Source organism: Oncorhynchus nerka, linkage group LG14 (assembly GCF_034236695.1).
Source record: "Oncorhynchus nerka isolate Pitt River linkage group LG14, Oner_Uvic_2.0, whole genome shotgun sequence".
NCBI classification, from domain to species: Eukaryota; Metazoa; Chordata; class Actinopteri; order Salmoniformes; family Salmonidae; genus Oncorhynchus; species Oncorhynchus nerka.
In genome coordinates, this window is record NC_088409.1 from 18873486 (window position 1) to 18887423 (window position 13938).

Here is a 13938-nt window from a genome sequence, read left to right on the forward strand (position 1 = left end):
GAGAGTGGAGGAAGAGGAGAATCATAGGGAAATAGAGGGAGAGGAGAGTGGAGGAAGAGGAGAATCATAGGGAAATAGAGGGAGAGGAGAGTGGAGGAAGAGGAGAATCATAGGGAAATAGAGAGAGAGGAGAGTGGAGGAAGAGGAGAATCATAGGGAAATAGAGGGAGAGGAGAGTGGAGGAAGACGAGAATCATAGGGAAATAGAGGGAGAGGAGAGTGGAGGAAGAGGAGAATCATAGGGAAATAGAGGGAGAGGAGAGTGGAGGAAGAGGAGCACCATAGGGAAATAGAGAGAGAGGAGAGTGGAGGAAGAGGAGAATCATAGGGAAATAGAGGGAGAGGAGAGTGGAGGAAGACGAGAATCATAGGGAAATAGAGGGAGAGGAGAGTGGAGGAAGACGAGAATCATAGGGAAATAGAGGGAGAGGAGAGTGGAGGAAGAGGAGAATCATAGGGAAATAGAGAGAGAGGAGAGTGGAGGAAGAGGAGCACCATAGGGAAATAGAGAGAGAGGAGAGTGGAGGAAGAGGAGCACCATAGGGAAATAGAGAGAGAGGAGAGTGGAGGAAGAGGAGCACCATAGGGAAATAGAGAGAGAGGAGAGTGGAGGAAGAGGAGAATCATAGGGAAATAGAGAGAGAGGAGAGTGGAGGAAGAGGAGAATCATAGGGAAATAGAGGGAGAGGAGAGTGGAGGAAGAGGAGAATCATAGGGAAATAGAGAGAGAGGAGAGTGGAGGAAGAGGAGCACCGTAGGGAAATAGAGAGAGAGGAGAGTGGAGGAAGAGGAGAATCATAGGGAAATAGAGAGAGAGGAGAGTGGAGGAAGAGGAGAATCATAGGGAAATAGAGAGAGAGGGTGAGTCAGATGGAGGGACTAAGAAGAAGGAAGATAAGAAAGAGAGAGGGAGAAAAAAACAAGTAAATATTTCAACCTGAGGCGAAAACTATGAACTGCGACAGGTTTTTTCTTTCTCTATATCCTTTATGTGATTGTGAAATGAACCTTGCAACAAAACAAATCAATTACATGACAAATGCACTGTTGTGATAGTAGGCCTATAGCCTGTTTCTGCCTGGCTAGCTAAGCCCTGTTTCTGCCTGGCTAGCTAAACCCTGTTTCTGCCTGGCTAGCTAAGCCCTGTTTCTGCCTGGCTAGCTAAGCCCTGCTTCTGCCTGGCTAGCTAAGCCCTGTTTCTGCCTGGCTAGCTAAGCCCTGTTTCTGCCTGGCTAGCTAAACCCTGTTTCTGCCTGGCTAGCTAAGCCCTGTTTCTGCCTGGCTAGCTAAGCCCTGTTTCTGCCTGGCTAGCTTAGCCCTGTTTCTGCCTGGCTAGCTAAGCCCTGTTTCTTGGCATAACGAGTTGAGCAACGATGATAAAATACTGCTTTATCTATGACAGACTTTCACACTGGGCTACCAAAAAGCCTGTGACTGAGACAGACGTGTGTGTGTGTGTGTGTGTGTGTGTGTGTGTGTGTGTGTGTGTGTGTGTGTGTGTGTGTGTCACACCCTGACCATAGTTTGTATGTTTCTATGTTTCTATGTTTTGTTTGGTCAGGGTGTGATCTGAGTGGTCATTCTATGTTGTGTGTCTAGTTTGTCTATTTCTATGTTTGGCCTGATATGGTTCTCAATCAGAGGCAGGTGTTAGTCATTGTCTCTAATTGGGAACCATATTTAGGTAGCCTGTTTTGTGTTGGGTTTTGTGGGTGGTTGTTTCCTGTCTTTGTGTTTGTTGCACCAGATAGGGCTGTTTCGGTTTTGCCACATTTATTGTTTTGTATTATGTTCATGTTTAGTTTTCTTATTAAAAAACATTAACTTCAACCACGTTGCATTTTGGTCCGCCTCTCCTTCCCAGGAAGAATCCCGTTACAGTGTGTGTGTGTGTAATAATAAGTGTAATAACTTCAACATTTCACCTCATCAATCATTTTGTTCCAAATCATTCTCGTTTTTGTCATGTTCTTCTTTCAGGTTCCTTTGTCTATGTGTACAGAAGAAGCAGAAATAACAACCAATCATGAAAGCATTGCTTAGCTTTCAATATGGCTGCCAAGCTGATACATTCACAGGAACACTGTTGCCAATTAATGGAGGAACACGGAAGGGAAAGTCAGGACAAAGGATTCCACTACGGCATAGTTGGAACGTTGTCCTTTTTCAAATCTGTCTAAACATGGGCCCATATGCCTGTTGTAATGAGCATGTGTGTGTGTGTGTGTGTGTGTGTGTGCGTGCATTCGGACTGTGGCATTACTTGAGATAACAGATGCTGCAGGCCCATTCAGCTCACTGGCTGACAGGCAATCTGCAGAGCAGTGTGAGTTCACTGTGGAGACAGACCCCTATATCAGACAACCACACACAGAGACACACACAGACACACACACACACACACACACACACACAGACACACACAGACACACACAGACACACACACAGACACACACACAGACACACACAGACACACACAGACACACACAGACACACACAGACACACACACACACACAGACAGACACACACACAGGCACACACACACACACACAGACAGACACACACAGACACACACACAGACACACACACAGACACACACAGACACACACACACACACACAGACACACACACACACACACACACACACACACAGACACACACAGACACACAAACCTTTTCCAATTGAAAGAAAAATAGACAGAGTTGTAAATAATATATCAAAGATCGAGGAAAACTTCAATTACTTTTTTGTTTAAAGTAAAGGCTACCTGACGGCCTTCCCATTCCTAATTCATACCGTACCTTACGCTTGGATAGCACACACACATTCTATTTTGATTGGAGGGGTGTAACAGCGAAGTCTTTCTCCTACAGAATGGATGGCTGCCCATGATATATTCCCTTGGGCCACAGACAAGGTAAGAAGCTGCTCGGAACAACTGTGAGTCGAGCATCACTCTCCAACTAAGCCGAGAAATCCCTCTTCATTAAAATCCCGAGGACATTTCGTTAAAGAGACTCAACTTCATTCCACAGGCACAGCATTAAAGTGTCATGAACATATCATTAGAATTAGTTCTATTTCTATGGTCATGAACAGGGCAGAGAACAGTGTTATGATGATGATACTTAACTACACAGGGAATAGTGTTGAAGTCGCCCAAAACAATAAAATGCAACCACATAATAGCCTGGTACATCTAGTAATGTTCAGTGGTATTCAAACCTGTGTGGCGACCCCACTGCAATTTCCCCACGACCCCACTTTACAAACCACTATTAAGCCATAATGCCAGAGAGGCTGTGGTGCATACTGTCACGACTATAGTGGAAGTTAAAGGCAATTCCCCAAAAGAAAGATGGTGGCTTTAAAATGTCATTTCAACCAATTAGTACCATTAAATATGTCTAACAATAATGATGAAATATGATTCAAAGACTCTTTCAATTAATTGGTTGCCTTTACCAGAGGCATACAATTAGTATGTAATTAATGTTCAGCTAAAAATAGTATATTCATAGATGGTGCGTGCCCAGGATAAAATGACAAGAAACACTACTTTAGGCTTAACCAGTGAAGATGGCCATCAAATCACCTCCCAGGTGAAACCAGCCTACAATCACCTCTACAATCACCACCAGGACAGACAAAGATGAAATTGTTAGAGACCCATGAAATGAGACTGCTAACAAAACAATTTTCCACAACATGAACACAATAAGCACCTAGAAGACATCCAGTCCTCCTCCAGACCAGGGGATCAGGGGAGAGAGGTGGGCTGGTTAGGGTGGAGAAGAAGCTGAAATAAACCAACCACCTAGGGGTAGCTGGGGCTGGCATGACCTCCTCTGGGACTGTTAGGTCACTATGGACGAGCAGAGACACAGACACTGGTCATTTAGGGGCAATGATGGGCATTTCCAGGGCACAGGACACTGGGGAGCTTGTTTCTATGATACATTTAAACAGACTGACAGACCGCTTGGAAAGCTAACTGCCGTCTCTGACAGATTGCATGAGAATGAAATATTGATTTAAAGTAGACTTGTGTAACAGAACTTATTCATTATTACCAGACTAAGTAATGGATTAGGTAAGGTCCTGCCTGCTGATTGGTTGGTAAGTGGTAACTACAAGATCACAGGTCCGAGTTGAGCCTCGTAGCCTACCACATCTAGCAAGTTCAATACTGTGCATTGCATATACAGTTGAAGTCGGAAGTTTACATACACCTTAGCCAAATACATTTAAACTCGGAAATCTACATAAGTACTATACAGTTACAGATGTAACAAGGAAATTAGGCCTAAGGTAATTGCTTGCAGTCAATCACCAAAATGTAGCATTAACCCTCCCGATAATAAACCACACAACTCACTTGTTGAACGTACGTGCAATCTTGCTAAAATAAACACACTGACAACTTAGTCGGCAGCCAAACGTGCATCTTCTTCTTCTTCTTCTTCTTCTTCTGTGGGATTGGGTTGGCGGATCGCAGCCAACTGTTAAAGTACATAAGCCTACATTTGTGAAATGAGCAATATTTGTATGAACTCTTAAAAATCCTCTTAAGGATCAGACCCTTTTTTCAATTTTGGCCTAAAATGACATACCCAAATCTAACTGCCTGTAGCTCAGGCCCTGAAGCAAGGATATGCATATTATTGATACCATTTGGTATTCTTGATACCAAGGAAACACTTTGAAGTTTGTGGAAATGTGAAAGTAATGTAGGAGAATATAACACATTAGATCTGGTAAAAGATCAAAGAAAAAACATGCATTTTCTATTAATTTCTTTGTTCCATCATCTTTGAAATGCAAGAGAACGGCCATTCTATGACTTAGGACTCTAGACGCAATTTAGATTTTGGCCACTAGATGGCAGCAGTGTATGTACAAAGTTTTAGACTGATCCAATGAACCATTGCATTACTGTTCAAAATGTTGTATCAAGTCTGCCCAAATGTGCCTAATTGGTTTATTGATACATTTTCAAGTACATGACTGTGCACTCTCCTCAAACAATAGTATGGTATTCTTTCACTGTAATAGCTACTGTAAATTGGACAGTGCAGTTAGATCAACAATACTTTTTACTTTCTACCCATATAAGACATGTCTGTGTCCTGGGAAATGTTCTTGTTATTTACAATATCATGCTAATCGCATTAGCCGAACGTTAGCTCAACCGTCCCGCGTGGGACACACCGATCCCAATTAATTAACAGACTAAATTTTTGGGGCAAATGAACAAATTATTGTCTTTTGTTGAACAAAAGCATTATCCAGTTCAAATATGGCATGTTTACACTATTTATTTCTGTTTTCAGCAGTTTCAATGGGAACTTTTATTTTGAAGGCAAACCAAAAATGATATATTTGTGGCTAATCGTTATTGTAGCTAGCTTCACATAAGTGGTGCTGAATCGAACACAAGCAGTTGAGCAACGCGTCGACATTGATCAACCAACACTGTTAGACACCACCCACAGACCACCACCCACCACCCCATTTGATTGACACCCCCTCATTATAATATTGGAGGAAGAAATACGTAAATAAATAAATTAATTAATATAAAAATTAATTTAAAAAATTAAGTTTGAATAATTAGATAATACAAAGAAAAATAATGAAATACATACTGATATGTAGAAAAAATTAATACATTTTAATCAGTATTTCTGCATTTCCTCATTTATTTAATTATGTGTGGATTTATTTATGTATTTCTATGTGCATTTTTTCAGGTTTGGTTCTCCATATGAATTAACCATATCAAACATAAATTCCCTACTTCTCGGAATGTGTTTGCACACAATACAGTGTACAATGAAGGTTGAATAGGCAGTTCACGTACAGAAACTCCCTCAACGTGTCAGCAGAGCAGATAGAAAGCTGATTGTAAACACAAATCATAGGGTACATACTTCTACAACCAGAGACAGAAGCCCAAAACGCAGTCCTACCTAAATCAATGAGCTAGTGCTTAGCGTGCCTGATCTCCTCTGCTAAATCATCATTTCATAATTGAAATGGCTCTTGGGCATTCCTCTGCTCTGTCAATTACAGAAGAGAACATGACTACAGATGCAATTATTAATGATGTTGTCTCTTAACAATAAACTATAGTGTTTATTAATGATGGCGTCTCTTAACAGTAAACTATAGTGTTTATTAATGATGTTGTCTCTTAACAGTAAACTATAGTGTTTATTAATGATGGTGTCTTTTAAATAGTGTTTATTAATGATGGCGTCTCTTAACAGTAAACTATAGTGTTTATTAATGATGTTGTCTCTTAACAATAAACTATAGTGTTTATTAATGATGTTGTCTCTTAACAGTAAACTATAGTGTTTATTAATGATGGTGTCTCTTAACAGTAAACTATAGTGTTTATTAATGATGGTGTCTCTTAACAGTAAACTATAGTGTTTATTAATGATGGTGTCTTTTAAATAGTGTTTATTAATGATGGTGTCTCTTAACAGTAAACTATAGTGTTTATTAATGATGGTGTCTTTTAAATAGTGTTTATTAATGATGGTGCCTCTTAACAGTAAACTATAGTATTTATTAATGATGGTGCCTCTTAACAGTAAACTATAGTGTTATTAATGATGGTGTCTCTTAACAGTAAACTAAAGTGTTTATTAATGATGGTGTCTCTTAACAGTAAACTATAGTGTTTATTAATGATGGTGTCTCTTAACAGTAAACTATAGTGTTTATTAATGATGGTGTCTCTTAACAGTAAACTATAGTGTTTACTAATGACAGTGTCTCTAAATAGTGTTTATTAATGATGTTGTCTCTTAACAGTAAACTATAGTGTTTATTAATGATGGTGTCTTTTAAATAGTGTTTATTAATGATGGTGCCTCTTAACAGTAAACTATAGTATTTATTAATGATGGTGCCTCTTAACAGTAAACTATAGTGTTATTAATGATGGTGTCTCTTAACAGTAAACTAAAGTGTTTATTAATGATGGTGTCTCTTAACAGTAAACTATAGTGTTTATTAATGATGGTGTCTCTTAACAGTAAACTATAGTGTTTACTAATGACAGTGTCTCTAAATAGTGTTTATTAATGATGTTGTCTCTTAACAGTAAACTATAGTGTTTATTTATAATGGTGTCTATAGTGTTTACTAATGACAGTGTCTCTAAATAGTGTTTATTAATGATGGTGTCTCTTAACAGTAAATTATAGTGTTTATTAATGATGTTTTCTTTTAAATAGTGTTTATGATGGTGTCTCTTAACAGTAAACTCATACCACCTCATACTTCATTCTCTTGTCTTTTTATCACAACAGTTTCTACCAGTGATTATTCTCCAACCACTCTTTCTCTCATCTTGTTTTCATTGGGTTTGAATTAAGGGGCCATTACTCTGTGAAGAGCTTTGTTCGTCATATTGTCTATCACAAGGCGCATTATGAACCAGTCTCATTCCTGCAGTGTGGGAAAAGCCCCAGGAAGCAGAACGCAGACTAGTTCTAGCCTAGCTGGGAAAACAAGAAATGCTGACTTGATGGTGGATCATACTCATACTGAAAGGATACAGTGGCTTGTGAAAGTATTCACCCCCCTTAGCAATTCTACTATTTTGTTGCCTTACAACTGGAATTAAAACAGATTTTTTTGGGAGGTTTGTATAATTTCATAAATACAACATGCCTACTACTTTGAAGATGCTAAATATTTTTTATTGTGAAACAAACAAGAAATAACACAAAAAAACAGAACCCCCCCAAAGTCAATACATTGTAGAGCCACATTTTGCAGCAATTACAGCTGCAAGTCTCTTGGGGTATGTCTCTATAAGCTTGGCACATCTAGCCACTGGGATTTTTGCCCATTCTTCTAAGCAAAACTGCTTCAGCTTCTTCAAGTTGGTTGGGTTCCGCTGGTGTACAGCAATCTTTAAGTCATACCACAGATTCTCAATTGGATTGAGGTCTGGGCTTTGATTAGGCCATTCCAAGACATTTAAATGTTTCCTCCTAAACCACTTGAGTGTTGCTTTAGCAGTATGCTTAGGGTCATTGTCCTGCTGGAAGGTGAATCTCTGTCCCAGTCTCAAATCACTAAAACAGGTTTCCCTCAAGAATTTCCCTGTATTCAGCGCCATCCATCATTCCTTTGTTTCTGACCAGCTTCCCAGTCCCTGCAGATGAAAAACATTGGATGGTGTTCTCGGGGTGAGAGGTGTTGGGATTCTGCCAGACATAGCGTTTTCCTTGATGGCCAAAAAACTCAATTTTAGTCTCATCTGACCAGAGTACCTTCTTCCATATGTTTGGGGAGACTCCCACATGCTTTTTGGCAAACACCAAACGTGCTTGCTTATTTTTTTCTTTAACTTCTTGGCGCACCCATCCCGTTAGTGGGATCATTTTCGTCAACATCCGCTAAATTGCAGAGCGCCAAATTCAAATTAAATTACTACAAATATTTCATTTTCATGAAATCACAAGTGCAATATAGAAAAACACAGCTTAGCTTGTTGTTAATCCACCTGGCGTGTCAGATTTCAAAAAAGCTTTACCGCTAAAGCAAACTAAGCATTTAAAACATTACAAACAGCTAGCAGCAAAGTAGTTTGGTCACGAAAGTCAGAAAAGCAATAAAATGAATCGCTTACCTTTGATGATCTTCAGATGTTTGCACTCACGAGACTCCCAGTTACAAAATAAATGTTCCTTTTGTTCCATAAAGATTATTTTTATATCCAAAATTCCTCCATTTGGTTGGCGCGTTTTGTTCAGAAATCCACAGGCTCGAGAGGTCACGACGGGGCAGACGGAAATTCCAAATAGTATCCGTAAAGTTTGTAGAAACATGTCAAACGTTTTTTATAAGCAATCCTCAGGTTGTTTTTACAATAAATAATCGATAATATTTCAACCGGACCGTAGCTTTTCCAATAGGAGAGAGAGAGAAAATGTCTGCTCCAAGCTGTTGCTCATGCAAAACTCTGCTGGCACCCAGCCATCCACTGACGCGATGTGATCGTTCTCGCTCATTTTTCAGAATAAAAGGCTGAAACTATGTCTAAAGACTGTTCACACCATGTGGAAGCTATAGGGAAAATAATCTGGTTGATATCCCTTTAAATGGAGGGAAGGCATGCAATGGATCAGGGAGCTTTCAAAATAAGAGGCATTCCCTAGTTGGATTTTCCTCAGGTTTTCGCCTGCAATATCAGTTTTGTTATACTCATAGACAATATTTTGACAGTTTTGGAAACTTTAGAGTGTTTTCTATTCTAATCTGACAATTATATGCATATTCTAACTTATGGGCCTGAGAAATAGGCAGTTTAATAGGCAGTTTAGTTTTTCATCCAAACGTCAAAATACTGCCCCCTACACTCAACAGGTTAAGCAATAGGCTTTTTTTCTGGCCACTCTTCCGTAAAGCCCAGCTCTGTGGAGTGTATGGCTTAAAGTGGTCCTATGGACAGATACTCCAATCTCTGCTGTGGAGCTTTGCAGCTCCTTCAGAGTTATCTTTGGTCTCTTTGTTGCCTCTCTGATTAATGCCCTCCTTGCCTGGGCCGTAAGTTTTGGTGGGCGGCCCTCTCTTGGCAGGTTTGTTGTGGTGCCATATTCTTTCCATTTTTTAATAATGGATTTAATGGTGCTCCGTGGGATGTTCAAAGTTTCAGATATTTTTTTATAACCTAACCCTGATCTGTACTTCTCCACAACTTAGTCCCTGACCTGTTTGGAGAGCTCCTTGGTCATCATGGTGCCGCTTGCTTGGTGGTGCCCCTTGCTTAGTTGTGTTGCGGACTCTGGGGCCTTTCGGAACAGGTGTATATATACTGCGATAATGTGACACAGATTGCACACAAATGCACTTTATTTAACAAACTATGTGACTTCTGAAGGTAATTGGTTGTACCAGATCTTATTTAGGGGCTTCATAGCAAAGGGTGAATACATATGCATGCACCACTTTTCTGTTTAAATATTTATTTTATTTTTATTTATTTTTTCCATTTTTTTCCTTCATATTTAAAAAAATTATATATATATATACATTTTATACATATACATATAAATAAATATATATGTCATTTTTTTCATTTCACTTCACCAATTTGGACTATTTTGTTTATGTCCATTACATGAAATAAAAATAAAAATCCATTTAAAGTACAGGTTCAATAGGCAACAAAATAGGAAAAACGTCAAGGGGGATGAATACTTTTGCAAGGCACTGTATTATCTCTAACCAGACATGAAGTACAGGAGAGCAGCACTAGTAAATATGTTGTTGAGTGACGCAACACACAGCACGGCGCGTTGGAGCCGTCATGGCACATCTGCAGTACAATGCTAATTTGTGTCTCCAGATGGACAACCAGTTAATAACAAATCAATGGAACAAATCAATGGCACAATTAAAACTGGAGTAATTGGATTAAGGGACAAATAGAGAGATCAACCATCTGCTTTGTTGTCATGGTCACTTGGCAGGCACAACTAGCTTCCCCCTAAAGTCAGGAAAGCGGAGTCCCTGCCCATCTCCCAAAAACATCTGAAACCCTACCTCTTTGAAGAGTATCTGAAATAACTCTAACAGGGCACTTCTCTTTTCTTAAAATACTTTGTTCAGAGAAAATGTACTTGACAAGATTGTGATGTGTTGTTGTCTCACCTAGCTTGAGTCAATGAGTATCAAACTCTTTGTTATGGCAAGCCTAAATCATTTCAAGAGTAAGCATTTGCTTAATTAACAAGTCACATAATACGTTGCATGGACTCCACACATACAATTAGCTATAAGGTCCCTCAGTCAAGCTATTCATTCAAACACAGATTCAATCACAAAGACCAGAGAGGTATTTCAATACCTCGCAAAGAAGGGCAGCTATTGGTAGATGGGGGAAAAAATCATAAAGCAGACACTGAATATCCCTTTGCTCATCGTGAAGTTTTTAATTACACCTTTGATGGTGTATCAATACACCCAGTCATTACAAAGATACAGGCATCCTTCCAAACTCAGTTTCCAGAGAAGAAGGAAACCGCTCAGGGATTTCACCATCAGGCCAATGGTGACTAAAAAACAGCTTCAGAGTTTAATGGCTGTGATGGGAGAAAGCTGAGGATGGATCAACCACATTGTAGTTACTCCATAATACTAACCTAATTGTCAGGGGAAAAGAAGGAAGCCTGTACAGAATAAAAAACATATTCCAAAACATGCATCCTGTTTGCAAAGGCACTAAAGTAAAACTGCAAAAAATGTGGCAAAGAAATTAACTTTATGTCCTGAATAGAAAATGTTATGTTTGGGGCAAATCCAACACAACATATCACTGAATACCTCTCTTCATATTTTCAAGCATGATGGTGGCTGCATCATGTTGTGGGTATGCTTGTCATTCAAGGACTAGGGAGTTTTTTAGGATAAAAAGAAATGGAATAGAGCTAAACACAGAACAAATCCTAGAGGAAACCCTGATTCACTCTGCTTTCCACCAGACACTGGGAGACAAATTCACCTTTCAGCAGGACAATAACCTAAAACACAAAGCCAAATATACACTGGAGTTGTGTACCAAGACAACATTGAATGTTCCTCAGTGGCCTAGGTCTGACTTAAATCAGCTTAAAAATATATGGCAAGACATGACAATGGCTGACTAGCCATGATCAACAACCAACTTGACAGAGTTTGAAGAATTTTTTAAAGAATAAAGTGCAAATATTGTATAATCCCAGTGTGCAAAGGTGATTCCACTGTAGCCCTCAGGGGGGTGAACACGTAATTACAGAGCATTTTGTGTAGATCGTTGACAGAAAATGACAATTAAATCTATTTTAGTCTCACTTTGTAACACAACAAAATGTGTGAAAAATCAAGAGGTGTGAATGCATTCTGAAGGCACTGTATCTTAAAGATGAATGCACTAACTGTAAGTAGCTCTGGATAAGAGAGTCTGATGACTAAAATGTTAACACGGATGTAATATCCAATCATCAGTTTTGGAGGGTTGATTGGTACCTCATTTTGGTTTGGTAAACACATTGATTAATACTTTTATGGGTTTCTTTTTTCTTTACCCAGCAAATAGCTTCATTATGCAAATGCATTTCCTGTGAATAAATATCTCTTTTGACAGAATCCTCTTGCTTATTTGGTGAAGCATTCAGAAATTCATATCCATGTACTAGGCAAACCTCATAGCTGGTAATACTGTATATTCCACATCCTTGAGGTGAACCAAATCAACATTTAAAAACACATAAGGGTTAGTAAGAGAAGGAAACATCTCAGTCCGTTAGCAAGCCAATGTCTTTGATTGGACATACAGAATAATGAGACTTCTTCCTGTATCTCCTACTCTTCAGAAAGTCCATGTAGTCATCTGTAATCACGTTGAGATCTATCTCACCAAAGAGAGCCCTGAGGGGATTTAGGATTGAACAGAACCATCTACAGGACATATCCTCCAATTGACCCTTAAACATTACACCACTTTTAACATTGAAGATGGTTCTTAAATTGCAAGTTGTAATAAGACTGGCACTGCAATGTTAATTACTTGTCAGAACAGAGTGAGAGGCCACTTACCTCCAGCCACTGTCCGTGGGACTGCATTTTGATGAGGACGCAGGGGTCTGGCTTGGACAGGGCGTCCCGGTCTGAGATGCCCTTGCAGGTCACCCGCAGCTCCACTTTGGCCAGACACGGGCTGTTGAACAGACCAAGGGTGTTGGCCGCAGACTCATAGATGTTGCTCATGGTGTGTGTGTGTGGCGAGTGTTCTGCGAGGGAGACAAACACACATATCATAGTGATTACAGGGAGTCGTCACTCATCATTCAGCACACGCACGCGCACACACACATACTTCCTCTACTTTATTCACAAATACACACAAACATCCCCAAACACTGTACATTCAGGAAACTTGATTATCACAAGGGCTCTTTGTTCCTTTAGAAGCCCCTCCGCCCCCACAGCTGTCAAACTGCTGCTAATTATCCCATGCTGATTTGATGAGCACACCAGACAGGATATGATAGCATTTTCCTGTCCAGCAATCACCTAATTAATCTCAACCCTCCAATTAGACCGTCAAGGTAAATGAGATCCGTGAGATGTGAAGTGATGATCCCAATCAAGCTCTTGCTGCTAGTGATTCTCTGATCCACCTCTACACAGACGACACCATTCTGTATACTTCTGGCCCTTCTTTGGACACTGTGTTAACTAACCTCCAGACGAGCTTCAATGCCGTACAGCTCTCCTTCCGTGGCCTCCAACTCCTCTTAATTGCAAGTAAAACTAAATGCATGCTCTTCAACCGATCGCTGCCCGCACCTGCCCACCCGTCCAGCATCACTACTCTGGACGGTTCTGACATAGAATATGTCAATAACTACAAATACCTAATACATTAAGCATCTCCAATCAAAAATTAAATCTAGAATCGGCTTCCTATTTCGCAACAAAGCAACTTTCACTCATGCTGCCAAACATACCCTCGTAAAACTGACTATCCTACCGATCCTTGACTTGGGCGATGTCATTTACAAAATAGCCTCCAACACTCTACTCAGCAAATTGGATGCAGTCTATCACAGTGCAATCCCTTTTGTCACCAAAGCCGTATATACTAGCCACCATTGCGACTTGTATGCTCTTGTTGGCTGGCTCTCGCTTTATATTCGTTGCCAAACCCACTGGCTCCAGGTCATCTATAAGTCATTGCTAGGTAAAGCCCCACCTTATCTAAGCTCATTGGTCACCATAACAGCACCCACCCATAGCACACGCTCCAGCAGGTATATTTCACTGGTCTCCATAAGAGCACCCACCCGTAGCACACGCTCCAGCAGGTATATTTCACTGGTCACCATAACAGCACCCACCCGTAGCACACGCTCCAGCAGGTATA

The 13938-nt window shown here is 40.0% G+C and overlaps 1 protein-coding gene across 2 annotated transcripts in view; it reads right to left on the minus strand.

Moving 5' to 3' along the window:
- cpne4a (copine IVa) overlaps positions 1-13938 on the minus strand; it is a 156610-nt gene that overhangs the window by 129042 nt on the left and 13630 nt on the right. For both annotated transcript variants that reach the window (XM_065027662.1, XM_065027661.1), the window contains exon 2: positions 12609-12802. In XM_065027662.1, coding sequence (XP_064883734.1) covers positions 12609-12802 — 194 coding nt within the window. The remainder of the gene's footprint in view (positions 1-12608; positions 12803-13938) is intronic.